This window comes from Myotis davidii, unplaced genomic scaffold, assembly GCF_000327345.1.
Source record: "Myotis davidii unplaced genomic scaffold, ASM32734v1 scaffold623, whole genome shotgun sequence".
NCBI classification, from domain to species: Eukaryota; Metazoa; Chordata; class Mammalia; order Chiroptera; family Vespertilionidae; genus Myotis; species Myotis davidii.
Genome location: NW_006294464.1, coordinates 625,350 through 647,525, shown reverse-complemented (window position 1 = coordinate 647,525; position 22,176 = coordinate 625,350). Strand labels below are relative to the sequence as shown.

Genomic DNA, 22,176 nt, shown 5'->3' with positions numbered 1-22,176 from the left:
CCCCCTGATTGGCCCTGCTCTGTTCATGACAGGGGGTGGCACCGCAACCTCCCCATCGACCCTGCCTTGAGTGTGACAGGGGACGGTGCCCCACCCCCCCAATCGGCCCTCCCCTGAGCATGACTGAGGGTGGCATCAAACCCTCCCGATCGCCCTGCTCTGTGCATGACAGGGGGTCGAGCCCCAACTCCCCAATCGGCCCTGCTCTGAGCCCGACCAGGGTCTGCACCTAGGGATTGGGCCTAACCTCTGCCACCCTTTGGAGCAGGCCTAAGCCAGCAGGGCGTTATCTCCCGAGGGGTCCCAGACTGCTAGAGGGCACAGGCTGGGCTGAGGGACCCCCCCTCCCCCAAAAGTGCACAAATTTTTGTGCACCGGGCCTCTAGTCGTAATATATAAAAGGCCAGGGTTGTAACGACCAATCACGACAGAAGGCTGACCAACCTGGAAGTCCTTCAGGAAGTCCTTCATCAGAGCTGGGTTGCTGTGGCAACCCAGCATTGACTGCCCCACCACAGCCTGGCAATCCAGCACTGACTGCCCCGGCTGCAGCCTGGCAACCCAGCACAGACTGACCTGGGTGCTAAGACCCAGAGAGAGAGGCAGGGTCTGATTTGCAGCCTCAGTGGCAGTTGTTGATCAGCACTTGCCTCTCTCTCTCTCTCTCCCTCTTTCTTTTTGAGCTTCCCCAGCAACTGGGCCTTTCTTTCTCTCCTGGTCTCCATGGGGGCTGCTGTTCAGCCCTACCTCTCTGATCAGACCCAGAGATAGGCCCAGAGATGCTGACTGACATAGGAACTGACCAATCAGAAGCAAATGTGGGTGCTGTGACAGACCAATGGCTGCCTAGGAGGCGGAGCTTGTGATGCTGACTGGCATAGACATCGACCAATCAGAACCAAATCTGGGTGCTGTGGAGAGCCAATGGCTGCCTAGGAGGCAGAGATTTTGAGGCTGCCTCCCTGCAGGGGAAGGCAGTTGGGGGTGAGATCAGGCCAGCAGGGCAGGGCAGTTGGGGGCGAGATCAGGCCGGCCGGGGAGGGCAGTTGGGAGTGATCAGGCAGGCAGGCAGGTGAGCAGTTAGGAGCCAGTGGTCCCAGATTGCAAGAGGGATGTCTGACTGCCAGTTTAGAACAGGGATCGGGCCTAAACCGGCAGTTGGACATCCCACAAGGGTTCCCCAATTGGAGAGGGTGCAGGCTGGGCTGAGGGAACCCCCCTCTCCCATGCACGAATATTGTGCACTGGGCCTCTAGTATATGAATAAGTACATCAAAAACACCTTTTCCACAAGATTAATGAACTTTGTGTAACAGCATTTGCCTTTGGAAGAAATACTTTCTTGTGTCTCGGCAAGGGTCCTGAACTGGGTAGCTAACAACTTAACAGTCTGACTGCTAACATGTATAAGGTGTGGCACATGCATATTTAAAATTCCTATCTTCTGCATTGACAAGCCACTGAGCACTAGAGATGGGAAGACACATTTCCATTGAAGCTGAGCCGAAAACACTTTTTGAAACAATCCTGATAAAATAGTGACATAAATGCAAAAATCCAGAGAGAGTTCCTGGATTTCTTTGAAACCTCCTCATATGACAGCAGTGTCAGACAGAGATGCTATGCACAGCTTCTAATATTATTTGGAGCTAGATATTCTCAGTTCCATTTTTGAATTGGATGAACTGTGCTGCCTGGGTCCATACTAGATATGCTTTTTATGGTCACTTGGAGTAATATAAATCTCTCCTAATGCAGCTTAATATCCAGAAGTTATGTATTTTCTTGGTATGATTGTAAGGCCCTTGATATAAAAGAACCACACAGTTATATGCTTTAAAGTAACCCAATAGGTAAAAATACCAAAATGTAGAAGATGGATTTGGGTGATATAAGTCTGTGGTACATTTTTTATGCACATAGGGATATCACTTCTAAAGATTTTTATAACTGAGATCCCTGAGTCAATTTAAAACTTGCTTCTGTACCACTGGGGATAGAAAGCTCTATTAAATGCTTCAGATTCCTTTCATGTTGTCTTTTCTCTCTGAGTACCTTGGGGTTTGGTCAGCTATGGCTGGGTCTTTGTCACCTCCTCTGTGACATGAATGGCCTACATTAGATGACTGCTGGGTGACTTTCACCTCCAAAATTCAGTGCTCTTACTAAATTCTAGGCATTTTTTAAAAAAAGATCTGGTCAATACTCTTCCTGGCTGTTCTGAATCCTTCTCAAGTAAGTTTATTCCTGCTTCTCGCTTATTGTGGGTGCATATTTGAAACTTACTTCTTTACAAAACAAAAATGTAATCGATGGGATGCTGCAATGGTATTGTTTAAATGACATGACCAGATGTGACAATAAGAACGATTTGCATTTATAAAAATAATTTCAGCTGTACATCAGTATAGTCTATCACTTGGTGTGATTTTCCTTGTTTTTCATTTTTATTTTTAAAAACATTAAATAAAAATAGCCACCACCTACAGTGGTGTATTTTATTTGAAATGTCAAAAATGTTTTTAATATCATTTTGTAATATATTGAAAATCTAGAAGTCAGGCTCTGTCTCAGGTAAGTAGAACTTTGTAGTTATGAGGGAGAAAGGTAGAAATGTGCAGGATGGCTGTTACCTCTTCTGCTGTACTTCAGTGGTGTATATGTAATCACGTGCTTTCTTTAATGTGAGACTCTTGTGGGGTTCAACTAAGTTCTGTCTTTTAGATGATCTGTCTGAAGTTTATTGGTTCTAGATTGTAGTCAAAATAAAAGAAATTTGTCACATTTAAAGTCTGGATTCAGCCCAAGTGGTTCAGAACATGACATGACGTGATAATGGAAATTTTCTTTATCCCAAGGATCTAAATGGCAAGAGATGAACATCTAGAGATTAGGGATCTAAAAGTGATGTTTAAGATTCTTGTGATTTAGAGCAGTCAATATTAAGCCTCTGTTGGCAGATTTTCTTAGCTAAATCTTCAGTCTACGTGGAGGAGGTGGTGCAGGAAACCAAGATGTTGGTGAGACAGTGGGGGGGCTTATGGGAAACATGAAAGACGCATTTACTTTCCTCAGAGTGAATCTTGTGCTTTGTATGTGTGCTCTTTCCAGAATCCATGAAAGAAGTTTCCACAATGGTTTGTTCAGCTCTCAGAAGAGTTGCCCACGTGCGTGTCTACCTGGTGAGGACGGCAAGTAGTGTCTCCAGAGGCCACCAGCATCCGGCCTTGGGCTCAAGGCCTGCTACTTCAGAGTCTGCTGCCCGAGGAGCTCTAGGTAGTGTGGTGGAGCTGTTGGGCAAGTCCTACCCTCAGGATGACTACAGCAATCTCTCCCAGAAAGTCCTCTCCAGAGTTGGCAGAAATCTGCACAACCAGCAGCATCACCCTCTTTGGTTGATCAAGGAGAGGGTGAAGGAGCACTTCTATAAGCAATATGTGGGCCGCTTTGGGACTCCGCTGTTCTCAGTCTATGACAACTTTTCTCCGGTGGTCACAACCTGGCAGAACTTTGATAGCCTGCTCATCCCAGCTGATCACCCCAGCAGGAAGAAGGGAGACAACTATTACCTGAATCGGACTCACATGCTCCGAGCGCACACCTCTGCGCACCAGTGGGACCTGTTGCATGCTGGGCTGGATGCCTTCCTGGTGGTGGGTGATGTTTATAGGCGTGACCAAATCGACTCCCAGCATTACCCAGTTTTCCACCAGTTGGAGGCCGTGCGGCTCTTCTCCAAGCACCAGGTGAGTCTTGAGAGTTTTCATGGTTGAAGGCATGCATAGTCTTGTTGAGGTCACTACAGTTTATCGCAATGAAACCAGAACAGTTGTTCTTTGCAATTGTGAATCACCCAACCTTGATGACATCCTTTGTATAGGCTGGGTGTCGATATTTTTTGACTGACTTGTTGTGTAACTACAGATATTGGTAGGCTTTTGTTTTCTCTTGTCTGTCCTTTTCCTTTCAATACTGATCTGCTTTTCTCTGAGTTTCTTCTAAAGAATGAGTAGCCAGTGGCTCACATTTACTCTCCATCCAAGGTGGGTAAACATGCAGCACTGAAACCTGTGGTAAATTTATGCTACTTTAATGCGTTTCTTATCCTACCGTAGAGGGGACTGGCGATTTATTGGTTTAGATTGTAAACTGTTCTTGTTCCCATGTTCTTTCCTTAACCTCCCCTGCTTTACAATTGTGGACGCTTTACATTGTTTTCTTTGTGAGATGTCTTAATTGTTGCTACTCTTGAAGTATATGTTTGGATGCATTGAGCTGTTTTGATGAGGAAAATCTGATATTCTTTATTTTTCTTTTAATATATTTTTATTGATTTCAGAGAGGAAGGGAGAGGGAGAAAGAGAGATAGAAACATCAATGATGAGAATCATTGATCGGCTGTCTCCTGCATGCCCCCTACTGGGGATTGAACGCGCAACCCTGGCATGTGTCCCTGGGACTCTTCAGTTGGCAGGCCAATGCTCTATCCACTGAGCCAAACCAGCCAGGGCAGAAAATCTGATATTCTGATCATTCTCAAAAGACCCAACTTATTTCAGCTATTAGCATATATCTTAATGTATTGTGTGTATTGTATACATCTTCCTTTCTTTTTTTCTCCTTTTTTTTTTGCAATTTATGAAAATACCTAAAAGCTTGAGTCTATTTCCTATACTATTTGCAATACTATTTGTCTTTTATTCATATATTTTTAAACAATCTCTGTTTTTCTTAAGAAACAAATGGAATTAAATGAGACACAGGAAATATTTTTATTACTGCTTTAGCACTTCTTCCAAACACATTAATTGAAACAAGAGGAATAATTATTTTCATAAAACTCCCTCTTGCCCACACACGCTAAATGGGTTGTTGGATATGAAAAGGAATAATGTAAGACCCTTAGGCTAATAGTGACCATTGCTCTGTTGTATTAAGCATCATGTTGTAGGACACAGCTGTTTGCTTCAGGATGAGCAATTTCATGTGAATATCTGCTATTATGACAACAGGTTACTTTTACTAGCATACAAAAAGGCTATCCAAGCTTGGTCTCAGAGCCCCTTGATTAACATTCTTACTGCTTAGAATTGCTGCTTTCTAAGTTAGGAATAATAACTATTTTTTAAAAATATGCTTTATTGATTTTTTACTGAGAGGAAGGGAGAGGGATAGAGAGTTAGAAACATCCATGTGAGAGAAATATCAATCAGCTGCCTCCTGCACACCCCCTACTGGGGGTGTGCCCACAACCAAGGTACATTCTCTAGACCGGAATCGAACCTGGGACCCTTCAGTCCGCAGGTTGACGCTCTGTCCACTGAGCCAAACCGGTGAGGGCAGGAATAATAACTATTAATAAGGATATAGATTTATTATGAAATGAAAAGGAAATTAACAAAGACAGATCAAAATCTGGGAAATATGATCAAATGATGGAACGTCGCCTATAATTACTGCGCTAGAGGAGATGTGATGCCAGTAATATGATGTCTAAGTCACGGCCATGGGCAGGTACTCAGCCCAGCCTACCTCATTAGAGAAATAAAAAAGGGGAGTGCTCTGATTTGTAAGCCTGCAGGCCGTGCAAGTGACAGTGGAAGCTGCAGGACTTACACTAGCATTTTAATGGAGGAGAAATCAAGGCTGCTTTAGAAGGTGGAAAATAGGAAGAGTAGTAGGAAGTTAATTCTTATCTTGTGCCACATTTGTTTTGGGTCCAGTCCAACTTAGTGTGTAGTCGGCATGGCTAAGGTAACCTGATGCTACTGTGCATTCTGTCTTATAGTTTAAAAAAACACACACTCATATATATGTATGTATCTAAGTTATACTTTAATAAAGTACTTCCATGTTCGTTGTTTCATTTACTCTTGTTAATAATAACCTTGTGAGATAGAATATTTCCACTTCAACTACGAGGAATCTGAAATTCTGGAGAATTCAATGACTTGCCCAAGGTTACCCAACCCATTGGTTGCAGAGCTAAAACTTAACTCAGTTCATTGCCCATTCTACTGTATTCTGTTGCTTTTTATGGATCTGCTTTGTGAGTGGGACCTGCTTATCACCTAAGTAATGCTTCAGATCCAAGAATGGTGTGGGAGAGAGAGGGGTGGTGGTTTTTTAATTCCTGGCCATAACGAAAGCGTTGGTTCTAAGTCTGACCTAACCTTATTAGATAGAAAACTTTATTACATAGAAATTTGGTAGACCCCATTTAAATCATACGACCACAGTTAACATTAATAAAGCAAAATGGATAGGATGTAGTTTAAAATGTACTTGCAGTATATTTAGTTTTTGTCTCAGGAGGCAGCATGGACGGCCTAGTGGTTAAAATTTATACGTGGCCCTGACCGGTTTGGCTCAGTGGATAGAGCGTCGGCCTGAGGACTGAAGGGTCCCGGGTTCAATTCTTATCAAGGACATGTACCTCGGTTGCAGGCACATCCCCAGTAGGGGTGTGCAGGAGGCAGCTGATCGATGTTTCTCTCTCATGGATGTTTCTAACTCTCTATTCCTCTCCCTTCCTCTCTGTAAAAAATCATTAAAATATATTTAAAAAATAAAAAAAAATTTACTTGCAGTATATTTAGTTTTAAATATATTTATCTAAAATTTTTAAAAACTCTAGAAGGTAATGAATTAAGTGTTCAATTTAAGATGCTAAAAGCAGGCAGCATTGTTCTAAAAAAGTACAAGGGAGGTGGGCTGTAAAGTTTTTAATAATCCCAAATCTTACAAAACAGATGTAGCCTCTGGAATAGCAAAACCCCAAACCACAGGCAAAATCTATAGGACAACTGGGTAACAAGGTCTTCCTAGTATCTTTTCTTTTTCTTTATTTTTTTTGATCGTTACCTGACATATTAGAGAGCATGGGAGAGAGAGAGAAAGAAACATTGATGTGAGAGATAAACATCAATCAGTTGCCTTTTGTACACACCCGGATTAGAAATCGAATCCACAGCTTGGGTATGTGTCCTGACTAGGAGTTGAACCTGCGACCTTTCTGTATACAAGACGATGCTCCAACCAACTGAGCCACCCGACCAGAGCTTCCTAATGTCTTCCCAAATGGGTAGGAACTCACAACTGACAGCTAGAAGATCTGCATTGAGTCAGAAACTGAGGTAGCAGAGGAAAGCAGTGGGCCTGGGAAGAGGAGAGCTTCCTTAGAGTTTCTCAGGGAACAAACTTTGGACCGCCAAATTTACTAGAGGCTTTGACATTAACTACTAGTAATAAAGTGTTCACTGATGACCATTAACTCACAGAAAGTGGGGCAGCCAGATTTACATCTCTGGATAGAAAAATAGAATGCTAATTGTAAAGTCTTGCCAGGAAATTTAGAATTCAATCTGATTAAAATTTAGATCTAACTACCAAATTTATAGGAAGTATAGAGGACAAAGAAACATGTTAAACTACACCATGGAAATGTAATAAAGCAAAATCCAGCCTGTGGGAAATTTTATAGCACTGCTAACCAAGAGGTGATCTGCACAATGAAATAAATAGAAGAATCAAAAGTAAGCACTTAAAAATGTGTAAGCAATGTTTAGTGTTTAGAAATGTTTAAGCCAACATACTTAAGCACATTATTAATGGGTTTCTTTTGTTGAATAGCATATGAACTGGTCCAGGTATTCTTAATGCTTCTGATAAGTTGCATGTGCTCAGTCTGTTTAGTAGAACTAATATGTGCAGTAGGACCTCTATCAGTTCAAGATAGACTGGAAATCTAAAACTGTCCCTTCATCATAGTTTGAGAAGCAGTGCTCTACAGGATAAATGATTCCATTGCTTCAAATAAATGTAAAAAAACCCAAAAGTATGGACAGAATCACCATGTGTAGATCCCACCAAATAAGACATCTTTAAAGAAAAAAAAAGTTGAGACCATTGGAAATTGAACACTAACTGAATATTTGAATTTAAGTAGTTCTTTTTTTTATTTTCATTTTTAAAGGTCTGATAATGGTATTTTATTTTTATAAAGTCACTTTATTATAGAGATACATATTGAACTACCTGTGAATGTAATATTCAGATGTCTGGGGTTTTCAAAATAATATTCAAAATAATATGGAAATAGGCATTTGGGGATGAGGTTGCTCATGAATTATTAATTATTGAATCTGGGTGTTGAGTACATGAGGAATCATTATCCTTTCTATTTTTGCATCTGTTTGAAAATTTCCTAGTAAAGGGCCAAATAAAAGGATTGAAGGAAAACATTGGGATCAGTTAGTAAAAAAAAAAAGTATGATGAATAGGAACTGGGCCCAGGAATGTAAGAAGGTATCAAACAGCCATGAGATGATCCATGGTTTCTTGGGGAGGATAACTATTAAGATTAAATAAACAAAAACCAGGAGGCAGGAAATCTATATATATAAAAGCCCAGCGACCATATGGGGAATGACCATTGGCTATGATGCGCACAGAGGCAGCCAACCGGCCTGATCCAGGGCCCAATCGGCACCCCCTAGCTGGGCCCACCTCCGATCGTCCCCACCCCCCCACCTGCTGGTCGCAGACAGGGAACATGTGGCTGAGCTGAAGGCAACCCTTCTGAGGGGAGATGCACGCCAGGTCTACAGAAGGTATACAGAAGACGCTCAGCGAGGAGTCCACATGGGTTGTGTTGGCACCTTCATGCTGTCCCCCCACCACCACAACGTGGAAGGAAGCCTGATTTAGGAACCCTTTGCTGCCCACCCACATGGAGAAACAGCGTGTGATAAACATCATGTCCCACAGATGCCTGAATCCGCCTCAAGAGGAAGATTCTACAGACCCAGAGAGGGAAGATAGGGACTGAGACAGAAGCTCTGGGAAAAGCAGGGCCGCGATGGCCGTGTTCTGCGTTTGCTGCCCGACCTTGCTCCCTGGCCCCTCCCTGTGTGAAGCACCTGCATCGAAGCCCTTGGATGGAGGCCTGAGAGAGAGTGAAGAACTGTGGCTGTGCCTGTGGCTGCGCTCGGCCTCCTGCCCTGATGGATAAGCAGGAAACATTTATGTTCCAGAATCTAAAACCCTCTTTATCGGTAATAGCACAAATAATGCAAGACTCACTTGTGTTTCTAAACAGGACTCTGGCTGCGTGTGAACCCAGATCAGAGGTGTGCTCTCCACCGAGGAGGCTGCAAAGGTTCCTCTCTCGAACATAAGCAACCTGGTGAAGTTTAAAGGGAAAAGGAGATAAAAAATAAAACAAAATAGCAACAAGCTCTGAAGCTGCTGCCGATGCTGTCAAATCCTCCGTGTGGTGGTGATGTCAGAGCCTGTCTTCCTTTCCCCGGGGTCAGACAGTGGCGCTGCTGACACCTGCCAGGTCACCTGGCACTGACCTCATCTACGCAGCCACTTTCAACCTCCCATCAGCTCCTGGAGGCGGGTGGGCTTGGGGAATAGAGGGTTTAGTGTTAAAGCAACCCTGTTGGTGTAGCACAGACACACGTGGGCTTTTTGATGAGAGAGAACCCATAACATCCCTTCACGAACGTGTTTTCAACTGTTCTGAGATCACGCTCCCAGCCTTGGTGACTCTCAAATAGGCCTCAGTGATTCCACTCACCCAGTGCAAAGACTGACTTGGTTTCACGGAGACCGAACTCTCGGCCCCCAGAGCAACCGTGCCCTTTCAAAAGGAAGGTCACCCTGGCTGCAGGTCCTTGCTCTTCATCACTTTGAGTATTTCTTGCCACGTCCTTCTGTACCCAGCAAAGCTCATTTAAAATTGAAGGCCAGATAAAGAGTTTCACGGACAAGAAAAAGCTAAAGGAGTTCATCACCCCGATTAGGGGCAGGGCCGGCTGGCCAACCTTCCGCCTCCCCTCCCTTCAGCCTGCCCGGCCTGATTGGCCCCAATCAGGGCAGCCGCCTGGACCCCACCCGTGCACAAATTCGTGCACCAGGCCTCTAGTATTAAGCATAAGAGCATACAACTGCATGCATTAGAAAGCAGAAACCAATTAAATCTAGAATTAATAGCCTCTCTTCCATCAGTCTGAGCTGATTTTACATTTGAATTTTGACCAAATCCGAAAGACTTGTACAGTCTGTTTCAGAGAATAGAAAAAGAGACCAGTCAAGCTCATTTTATGAGGCTAGTTATGTTAATATGCAAAGTAGGTAAAAAACATTTTAGAAGCTTCATCTTTGTGAACACAGATTCTTTTAAATGTACAGATGTATAATTATTAAATGAAATATTTGCAGAAATTTAATTCATTTGGTGTATTGTGTATGTTAGGGCACAATAGTGGTATACCTGTATTATACCACTGGAGGCCCAGTGCATTAATTCGTGCACAGGTGTGATCCCACGGCCTGGCCGGCGACTGGGGCTGATTGGGACTGTCTCCTGCCCTGATTGGGGCTCAGGGCCGATCAGGGCTGGCTGGCTGGCTGGGGTGAGGGGCCATAGGAGGTTGGTGGGGCCGATCGGGGCCAGCTGGCTGCAGGAGGTTGGCTGTGCGAGCATCTGCCCTCTCATGGTCATTGCACGTTGTAGTGACCAGTGGACTGGTCGTTTGGTCATTTGATCGCTTAGACTTTTATATATGTACCATAGATACTAACTGATACAGGGAGATAAAGCATGTGATCTCCTTAATAGATGTAGAAGAGTAATTTGATGCCATTTAATGTTTTATGACATTAAAAAAGCATTTGATTACATTAATGGCTCATGACAAATCTGTTAGCAAACTGGGAATAGAAGAGAACTTCCTTAACATTATAAATTATTTTGTCAAACACCCACAAGCAAACATCATAATTTGTGGTGAAACATTATAAACAGTTCTATCAAAATTAGCAACATTTCAGCATTACTTGCCATCACTGTGTCTATTCAACATTCTGTGGGCAGTTGTAGTTTATGCAGTAAACCAAAAAAAGGAATAGAAATTATTAGCATTGGAAAACATGAGATGAAGGTGCTTCATATGTAGATGATATGATGGTCTACCTAGAAAACGGAATAGAATATCCAGGTCAATTATTTGAACTAATAAGTTGTTGGGTATAAAGACAATATAAATATGTTTCTTAACCACAAGTGATAACTCATTAGAAAATATAATAAAAATTTAATCCATAGTATCAACTAAGACTTTGATGTCTAATTGTTGCTGATGTTCAATATATTTATATATAAAATTATTAGATATTGTTAAAAGGAATAAATGAAGAAGAAAAAAAGGAGAGCTGTACCGAATATAGCAGTTTGCCTAAAGTCAATCTATAAATTTAAATTCAAGTGAAAATCTAGTAAAAATGTCCACTGGGTATTTTGGAGAAGTTGAAGGTCTGATCTTCAAATTCATAGGAAGGACAAGTTCATGGATAGCCAGAACCATTTTAAAGAGCACCCCAGTGCAAGGGGACATGCCTTCCCAGGCATCAAGAATATAATGCTCTTGTTATTAAGATAATTTAGTATTAGCACAAGTAGAGAACCCTGAAAGAGCTCTACTCATATTTGGGAATTTATTATCTTATTATAAAATGGAAATGATGTTAAATAAATGGAGAGGTAAGGAATCTACATGAATTGCCGAGACATTTATCTATGTGGAAAAAATTGGTATCTAACACCAAATGCAAAATTCAGTTTTGGATATATTCACAATTCATTTGTGAAAAGGAAGTCTTTAAAAGTTAAAGAAGAAAAGAAACAGTCTATCATTATCACTTTGGGGGTACAATAGAATATCTTAAGAAAAATCCTTAATGGAAAACATCCTTAATGAGAAAAAAAGTGGACTACCCTAAGGTAGTTCTGCCTAATAAAAGACTTCATTTATTAGGTTAAAAGACAAGCAATAGGCTGCATGCAGATATTTACTTTGCATATAACTAATAGAAGATTAGGGTTGATCAAATAAAAATGTCTTAGTATGAAAAAAAGAATCCAATAGGGAAAAAAGTCTGAAAATACCAAGTGTTGACCAATATGTGGAGCCATGGGAATGCTCTTAGGGAGTATAAAAATCCACACCTGAAATTCCATTCCCATGTATATATTCTTTGGATACATTCTTAAGTGCTTATTTCAGCAGATAGGTGAGAATGTTTCTAGCACTATTAGTATTAGCCAAAATCAGGAACAACCCATGTTTCTACCAAGAGTAGAACAGATAAATAAATTGTGGTATATTTATACAATGCTATGTGAGTGCCATATCTGTGAAAATGAGTAAGCCTCAATTATATACATCAACGTGAATACATATAGAAAATACTATTAGGCAAAGAAAGTTACAGAAGCTTACACTGGATGATTGCATTTATATAAAGTTTAAAAAAGGGAAAAATAACCGTTGTATTATTTAGGGGTTCATGAATATATGGAAAACTTAGGGAAAGCAAGGGAATAATTTAAAATTCAGTTTAGTTACCTCCGTGAAAAGCAGTAAGGCTGTTGTAATCATGCTTGAAGGGGCTGCAGAGTTTTTGGCACGGTTCTCTTTTCCGAAAATGGATATGGGTACTGAGCACACATGTGTGTGCTTTTATTATCCTTGAACTATGGTATATTTATATACTTTTTATGAATGATTTATTGTATAATTTTTTTAAAGAAAGAAAAATGGACAAAAAGCATTAACAGCCTATTGATGGAAGAGACACGTGATTAGCCAATAAATAAGGACCGGCTTTATCAGTGAACAAGAAAATGCAAATTAAAATGACCAGATATTATTCCAAACCCACTAGATTAGCAAAAATTAATAATCCTGACAATACCAAGTATCTAGAAGAACCGTAAATCTTATACCCTTGTAGTGGAGTGTATATAATTGCCATCACTTCGTATAGGTATTTTGTGATTTCCAGTTTTTTAAAAAAATATATGCTCTATCATCTGGCATTCTTAAAAAAATTTTTTTTTAGAAAAAGAACAATGTATACCTGTACATTGAATACTTTATAGCACTAGAATACCTATGTCAACATGGATGAGGTTTTAATACAACATTGGGAGAAAAATAAATTGATTGATATTAAAACTATATCATTTTATAGATTTTCAAAATAACACACACACACACAACAATCACACAAACAGTATTTTTTGGTTAAATATGTAGGTAGGTGTGAAAAAATTACATGGAAATAATAAACGCCAAAATCATGGCAGTGATTATCTGTGAGGTAAAGGAAGGGTGAGTGGTATCTGCAATCATCACTGTTTGCAAATGATGCAAAATGTTATGATTTTTTGGAGCATAGAAGGATTTTTGAGATAAAAAATTTTGAGAACCATCGTTCTATAGCTTCAAAATTAAAATTTTATGAAACATTTATTGAGACATTTATTTTATAAAGAATAGCAGATTTCATGTTTGACAGACCTAAAAGCAGAAGCCCATATAAATCATGTATTTATTTAATGTGATTTAAATATATTAATTAAAAAGTATGTACCTAGAGCATTACTCAAAGAAGCTATATTTTTCTTTTGTCCCTGACAATGTCTTGTCCTGTTTCACCAGCTGAGCTCTGCACAGTTTCTCCGAATGCACTGAAGGACTGTGAAGGAGGCAGCCTTTCTATAGTTTATTCTTTACTGCTGGCTGCAGTGTTTGTTTCCCTAATGTATCTTCATTCCCCTTTAATGACTTCCTCTGGGCCAGTTTATCCAATTCTTTCCTTATATACACAAAGATGCAAGCAATTCTTCCTCCTGAATTTAAGATTATTCATGATAAGCCTTTCTTTCTTTGCTCAGAAACAAAGGGGAATGTTTTTATAGAAAAGATGAGTGAAGGAGTAAGCTTTTGATATAATGTTGACCACAACACATTACCAAAATATTACTTCCTCAAGATGTTTGTGTCAAGTTTATATTTCATCCCATCCTCAGCCCCCTTTTAAAAAAAACCTCTGTCATTCACCACTCTTCCTGTAGGAGGGTGGTTTAAGAGGCTCTTTCCATAGGTGTGCTCCTTGCCTGTAATGACTCAGTCCTTGTGGCGTGAATATCCTTCATTTTGAACAACCCTTTTGAGATCCTTTGTGATTCATCCTTATTAAAGAAACCACACTCATTTATCATTTTCTAATGATATTTGATTTCTCTCCCACTTTCCAGATGGTTCATTAGAACCCTCCTGTTCTTAGGCACCTTTTCCAAGCTTCCCCACTGTTACTCTTTCAGTTTTGCCAAAGGTAGCCTCTTTATTCTTGCTTTCTGTCCCAAATCACTTTTCTGTCTTTCAGTAAATGACAGGGTTTTATTCTCCACCATGTGGTTATTGGGTTTCCTTAATAGCCTCATGCAGGGAGGCTTTATTGAAGAAATTTTTATTTGGCCTTGATAGATTATAGTCACCATGTTTTCCTAATCTCTTCTTTAAAATCTTTTATGAAAGACTCCCCCTGTTAAAGACACACTTGAAATGGCTTTAATTTTTAAAATTCGTTTTCTCTACTTAAATGTTTACTTAAGTATATCTCTTGACAGTGAACTGAAAGGCAACTGATCACAGCCAGGAGTCTACAATATATTGGATTTGAGTAATACCCTATTATTGGAGGACAAAGTGGGTTGGAGAACCATTTAAAGAGGCCAGTCTCTGTTTCCTGTGGCACAGCGTTTTTGCAGTTAACTAGTTCTTGCTTATGACAAGTTAGAATTAATAGACTCTTAACATGAGAGCTTGTCACCGACCTATAACATTATTGCCTATAACCCTCATTGAACTTTCTGCACTTACTACCTTGAATTATTGGCTTGTGTATGTCTAGCATGGTATCTCCAACTGGTTATTCAGTTCCTTAAGGGTTTCACTCTACCTTCTTTGTGCCTCCTGTCTCTAACCCAGGGTCCTGCACAGAGTAGCACTTGGTAGATGTGGCATTTGGATGTCTCCCTTGTCCTAGTCTTCCAACTTACACTCTGTAAAAGATGGCAGCTAATATAGTAAACTGCATGACAGTTCCACCTATCAGCTTTTCTGGATGGGCATTCCCAACTTGTTTTCATGCTCCCGCCTTCCAGAGAAGCAGATGTATCAGTCAGGGCTGAATTATAAGACAGAAACCACACAGGAACTCAATCAAGAATTATTAAGTACGAAACAAAGAATTGGGATAATAAGGGATGGGTTAGTAAGAAGTAAAAACCGCAGTGAGCCCTGGCTCCGTGGTAGTGGTGTCAATGCTGGTGGAATTGCTGGGTATCCACACTCTGGCATTTGCTGGGAATCTGCTCTCTAGATTTCAGGTAAAGTGTTTTGGGGAGGTGTCTTACAGGAAGCACTCTGCTGTGTAACTGCCTAAGAAGAGTACTTGGGGGAAGCAGCTGGCCGCTGTGGGAGCACCTGGGGAGCTAGCTGAGTGTTGCTGCTTACATTTCAGGGCACTTGGGATCCAGCAAGAATCCCTTTGTAATGTCTCTCCAGTGACCTCTACTGATAGAGCTTAACATTGTGCTAGATGGCAAAAGAAATTTATTTAAAGGCCCAACCCAGTTTTTACAGAGCAGTCTCTGAAGGATTGATTTGTGACTCAGAGGCAATGCATTGGCAACTGGCACAATCAACTTGTTCCCTTTTCTGAATATCTATAAGTTTTTAGGGAGATAGGTTGTCATTAACCCAATAAAGAGGTTGCTAGGGAAAATCACATTTAGGAAGACAAAAACATTTTTTCTTGATTCTAATTTAAAAATTCTGAATATAATTTAGGTAGTGCATGTTATAGCATGGTAAGAAGCTAGGAAAATTCCAGGACAAGCAGAATAGGGAAACTAAGACAGTTAAACAGCAGTTTGCAGCCACCTGGTAAATCCTGTCTTCCCTAAACCAAGAACACTTAAGAATACATGGTTTGTAATTCTCCTCAACCAGAAAGTAAATAGCTCAAATCACCCTACTCAGGGAGACAGATAACAGAAATCCAATTAGTGCCATTTATCAACCACACCCAAGGACAGACAGATTAAGAGAATAAATCTCATTTTGGTACATCAGCATAAAGCTGATGAATATTCTATGTTCTGCCCCTAAGACCTCCCCTAAACACCCAGCCTTTAAAACTCCTGAAAATAAAGGTCTCATTACGCTTTCCCTCCAGAGAGCACGCCCTTGCCATTCGTTCCCTCCTCTCCTCCCCCCACAGGCACTATCTCCTAAACTCTAAGGGACCCTAAGAGATTCACAAAGAGGGGAGCAATGGGCGGTGGCAGCTTGTCCTGGGCTAACCCCCTGGACGTGTCTCCCTTTTCTCTGACTTCCCAGTGAGCCAAAGCAGCCCAGCCTAGGCTCTCCTGTTGCTTCTATGTCTTTCCTTGTTTCACTGTCCTAAGTATATTTTTGACAGTGCAGATGCTCTCCAGTTATTGGCTCTTAGTGCATGTGGATAGAGGATATTTTGAAGGGTAAAAGCTTGTGCTCCTGAACCAGTACAGCATCCAGAGAAAAACAGATGTATATGCTCTAATCTCATCCCTTCAAGATCTCAGGGAAATTATTCCCATTTATATTCAACATTTGCAGTTGGAGGCCAAAAGGGTATCATTAGGTTTTACTGAATCCACATAATTATAGTAGCAATATTTTTTGTACCAGCTGAAGTGCGAAAGTAGCAAATATTTTCACAGTGACATGCTGCTTCGCAGTAGACTTCCCATCTTGCTAAAGACCACATTTCTTTACTGAAAGCTATTTGTATGGATTGAGTGGCATAATTTGCATTTTCAGCTTGGTAGGGTCACGTGCCATACTAATCAGAATTTTCTTTCCTAGCGAGCCTCAAAATCAGCTAGCAATCTGTATGTGTAGATGCCTGAGTTTACTCTTAGACGGAAAAGATAACACTCCTGCTATTTGACCCATAGTGTGGCCTTTAACAGGCATTTTAGCTATCTGCTTTCTGAGGCTTTGTCCTTGACTTACTGTTTAATGTCATCCTCCTGACTCATCCTGGGGAGTTCTCTGTGAAATTGTAAACTTGTGAATATGAATGAATTTGAAAGGTAAGATACAGTTTTCTTAAACTAATATGCCTCTAAACACTGATATTTTTCAGCTATATAGAGTCTTTATTTAATGTTGTATGTGATTGATAGCATTCATCATAACAATGATTTCTAACGTGTTTTTCTTTTACCATTTGAGAATCTGCTGAGAGATTTGGATACCCCCGCTCGCCCCACCACACACATAGCATTTTGAATAGTTTAAGGAATAGTATATGCCCTTTTGTATTAGATTACAAAATTAGAAGTCATTGTCAAGGACAGAGTTCAGTCTCCATGTAGGTAATTCCTAGTCTCAGTCTGTAGTAAATTGGAAAATGTATTCTCTATTCTCTTAGCAATTTTCTCTTGGATCACATTGGGAACTAAACTGGCTTATGTTTGGTTGTGAGTTACATAAAGAGCAGCATAATTTAGGGTTAAGTGGGCTATAAGAAGGCAGCGAGTGTGCCTACCTTGGAGATTACCAGATGTCAGCTACTGGGGTGATTTAAGGGTTGGGATCAAAGTCCAGACCTAAGAGTCAGAGGCTGTCTAAGAACAGGAGGGTGAGTTGAATGTGTTTGGGGAAGTCAAGAGAACACTTTCTGCCGAAGTCTGAGAGCCTCTCTCCTGAGGCAGGGAACATTTCTGAGTAGTGACCATTCCAGATTTAAGAAATGGAAATAGTTATTCTATGTTTAGAAATGTCAGAAGGCACAGAACCACCTGGAGGTGGGACTCAGGTACAGAGTTGGGTAGCATGGATCTTGTGGGGAGCAGATCTTACCACACATACATTGGAAGGTGACTCTTGGAGGTCTGTTTTGTGTTGGGAGTTTTGATAATTTGATTTATGTATTGTTTAAGGTTTATGACCCAGGCTTAAACCAAAACAGAAGGATTTACATTAGACAAATGGAAAGAATAACTTCCTTATCGTAAGAACTGTGAGAGACTTTTTACAAAGGGAATTTGGGTTACCTTCTCCAGGGTGATATTTCTTAATATTTTTAGGATGTGGACTCTTAGATAAGGTCAATGATTCTCCAGTTCAGTTGCCCCAACTCTTTCATCCATTTAGTGCAGAAAGAACTTTGTGATACCAATGATGTTTTATTTCTCAGGGAATTTGTAGTAGGACCATGTAGAATATATAACTATTTGCTTTGGGAATAGTGGTATAAGTGATTCTTATTTGAACTATAGTGTCATAAATACAATTTTAAAATCAAGTTGTTAAATATTGATTCTATCATGTATAAGTATATACTATGGTGTTTATCAAGTGATCCACAAAAATTCATTCATAATGATACAGCTGACATTGATTTATTGCTAAAAAGGCTCTATTAGCATTTGAAATGACCAATCTAGGATACCACTGAAGATCTACTGGTAGTTTTCTTCTTGTGAATTGTGGAGATTCCAACTTTTAAATTGTATATGAGGGTTATAGGAGCCTATTTGTGTTGTCCGTTTGTATTAGTTAGGATTCTTTAGAAACAGAACAAGTAAGTGTGTGTGTGTGTACACAAATATATGATTTATGTAAAGAGACTTATTATAAGGAAGTGACTAACATGATTATGAAGGCTGAGAGGTCTAGACCAAGGAGAGCTGAGCCAATGGTATAGTTTCAGTCCGAATCCAAAGGCCTGAGAGGCAGGAGAGCCAGTGTGGACTTCCAGTAGGAATCCAAGTCCGAGCAGAAGACTGATGTCTCAGTTTGAGGGAAATAAAAACAAATATAAAATAAATATAAAATGTAATATAACGTGTAAAAGAAAGCATAAAATAACAAATAGAATGCAGAGGGAAAAATTCTTTTTACTCAGTCTTTTATTCTAGTCTTTTATTCAAAAGGTTGGGAGAGACCCACTCAGATTGGGGAGTTCAATCAAATGTTAATCTCACCCAGAACCTCTCACAGACACACTCAGAAGTCATGTTTAACCAAGTGTCTGGGCACCCTATGGCCCAGTCAGGTGGATGCATAAAATTAACCATTGCCCTGACTGGTTTGGCTCAGTGGATAGAGGGTTGGCCTGCGGACTGAAGGGTCCCGGGTTTGATTCCGGTCAAGGGCATGTACCTTGGTTGCGGGCACATCCCCAGTGGGGGTGTGCAGGAGGCGGCTGGTGTATGTTTCTCTCTCTCATCGATGTTTCTAAGTCTCTATCCCTTTCCCTTCCTCTCAGTAAAAAATCAATGAAGTATATTTTAAAAAATTAACCATTACCCTGTTCATGAGCAGCCACGCATTGTAGCGTAACACTGAGAGTCTCTTTTCAATTCTGATAGCTTCTTAATTTTGTTCAATGGATGCCACATTTTAGAAATTCCGAGTGAATCATTTAGTCAGTTACTGGGAAATAACCTTTATTTGTACATAAATGTGTTTAAGTAAGGAATTATGCATTTCTTGCCCTACAGGATCGAACAACAGACTTGAACTTTGGGTTGATGGCTCTTGAGGCTGCCTGTGGGCCTTGGCATCATGTATGGAACATGTTTTTGGTAGCAGTGCTTCTTATTCTGGTAATAACACCTTAGCTGTTGAGGAGGGTGTGAAACCCTGGCTCTGAATTTCACTGTCTGAGGACCTTAGAGAAATTATTTGACCACTTTGACCCTCAATTTCCTTAATTAAAACAAGGACATCTCCTGAGTTGTGGTTAAAGAACCTAGCATAATGCCCTGTGAGTGGGAGATGCTCAGCAAAGGTTAACTCCCCTACCTAGACCCTAATATTCATCTTGAAAATAGGTGTCTGTCCTAATTCCTGTTTGGTATAGATCTACCTGTGCATCATCAATATGAATCAGATATCTTGTGGGTCTTACTTTTTAGGTCTGTACTACTTTTTTTTTTAAAGCCACTTCTGTCTTTTCTGTTGATTTGTTCATATTCTATCATCTTCCTTTAGAGTACGTGATAGCATTTAGATAGGTCTCAGTCCTGTTACATTTCATTCACTGGCACCATGAATGAGCCGTTTAAGTACCTGAAGAAAAAAAAAAATGCAATCCCTTTCTCTCTGCTTTATCTGTCTTCATGGCCCATGAAGAGGATGACAAGAGTTCGCAGTTTTAAAGTTGACAGAGGATGGATGAAGTTTTCTCCTTTAAATGGTGGTTGTCATGAGAACCAGTTCCCCCCAGGACAGGGTGTTTTTTATTGTTGCCATTGTTGCTTTTTGCCTGAACTCATCCAGATATTGAATCTTTCATGTAGTTTGTGCACAGCTTCATGTAACTTCCTTGCTTTGATGGATGTAAGTTTCTGATCTTTTCTCTGTATAGGCTAGAGTAGACATTGGCAGGATGTTAGTCTATTTCCTTCTTCCATCAGTACCCCTAGGAGAATCCTAGTAGAAGAAAAGTCCTAAAAATTAAACATGTTACAATATGTTAGAGATGAAAAAACAAGTAAACCAACTGACCAGATTTTGGGGATCCACAGATCTTTGGGGCATGGGAGGAGGCAGAAATCACTGATACTCTACCGACTTTGCAGCTGAGTGCCGCTGGGCCTGCCAGGAAAACAGCCCTGAGGAGTCACATGGGCACCAACTAGCTATTCTGAGTATATTCTTAAGGGCATAGGATTCTGTCACTAAGCAAGGAACTCTGTAGCCTTTATGAGATATTCATCTTGAAAGTTTCTGTCCTGGAGGCTTCATGAGGGGAGATTTGGAAAGGCCATGCTGTCCAGCAGGATCTGTTCGATTTTGCAAATGAAGGTCTAGGGCAGGGTGGGGAAGGATGGGAGGACTCGGGAGTGGGGGTAAGGGGTGGTTCCCTGGGAAAGCTTCTGAAACCTTTGGAATTTGTCCATTTCAGACTTGAGGCTCTTGTCTTTTTTTTTTTTTTAATATATTTTATTGATTTTTTACAGAGAGGAAGGGAGAGGGATACAGAGTTAGAAACATTGATGAGAGAGAAACATTGATCAGCCGCCTCCTGCACACCTCCTACTGGGGATGTGCCCGCAACCAAGGTACATGCCCTTGACCGGAATCGAACCTGGATCCTTTCACTCTGCAGGCCGACGCTCTATCCACTGAGCCAAACCGGTTAGGGCGAGGCTTTTGTCTTTTGTAGCATCTTTGCCAGCCTGGCAGAAGTTGCCTTTTTACCACCAATGTTTTTTTGTGTTTTTTTTTTTGGTAACATCTTTCACCACAGAACATTGACTGTTTCAAATCTTCCCATTATTTCAGTGGCACAAAGTTCCTTGTGAGGAGAGGAAATAAGACAAACAGCAGGGGACAATGAAGTCTGCTTCTGCAGTGCAGAGCTTTGATGCATTCCCTCCCCTGTGCTAATCTCTGTAACCTGATTAATTGGCAGGTGGTGTTACAAAAATCCAGGGAATGACAAAACTGATTCAATATCAATTAGCTAAAAAAAGAATGGACATCCCACAGAGACCTGAGGACAGAGTTGTATTTAACTGGGCCCTTTCAAACACAAGTCTTCTCAAATGATGAACAGTAGAAGATCTCAAGTAGGGCCAGTTGTTTAAAGAAATTAAAATCTGTGGAAATTAGCAGCTGAAATCCACTTGAATGAGTCTGTTATTCCCTTTAATATGCCTGTCTATTCATCTCACTAAGACATCCGATTCTTCCTCCAAAGTGATTTGAATACTTAATATTTGCTGAAATACTTTAGTTGGATTTTAATAATGTAATTGAATTTGCTTGCTGCATTCAGGGGAAATGAAGGCTTGGGGATTTCTGTGGTAAGATATGTGAACGTGCTTATTTTTATAAGTGATTCTTACTTATTTCTCTCTCTGAACCAAGAATTAATAAACAGTGGGTCTGCAAATATATGAGGGCTGTATTCATCAGAGTTACAGGCTTTATCTGTCACTCTCCAAGTGACTGGCTTGTCCCTGGGGCTCAGATGTGATCTGCTTAGTGACAAGTTTTGGTTGAGTTGAATTGGATATAGATTGCCTTTGTGTTTAGATACCATGTGTTCTTAGAAACCTCATCCTAAACAGGATTATTGTAAAATAAGTTCCTAAGTGCTATTCCTTTTGTTGCAAAAAACCCTCTGGAGAGTGTGCTCCTCAGAATGACATGGGTTCTGAAGGGAGGAATAACACTTTTCTTGTTCTGAACACACTCTCCTTTTCACATATTCATTTAAAAAATTCTTCTGTTCCTCCAGAAAACTGTT

General features: G+C 40.5%; 1 protein-coding gene across 2 annotated transcripts in view; it reads left to right on the top strand.

The window, feature by feature from the left end:
• FARS2 (phenylalanyl-tRNA synthetase 2, mitochondrial) overlaps positions 1-22,176 on the top strand; it is a 584,045-nt gene that overhangs the window by 139,058 nt on the left and 422,811 nt on the right. For both annotated transcript variants that reach the window (XM_006768687.2, XM_015567165.1), the window contains exon 2: positions 3,112-3,746. In XM_006768687.2, the coding sequence (XP_006768750.1) occupies positions 3,117-3,746 (630 nt within the window). In that variant the 5' untranslated portion in view covers positions 3,112-3,116. The remainder of the gene's footprint in view (positions 1-3,111; positions 3,747-22,176) is intronic.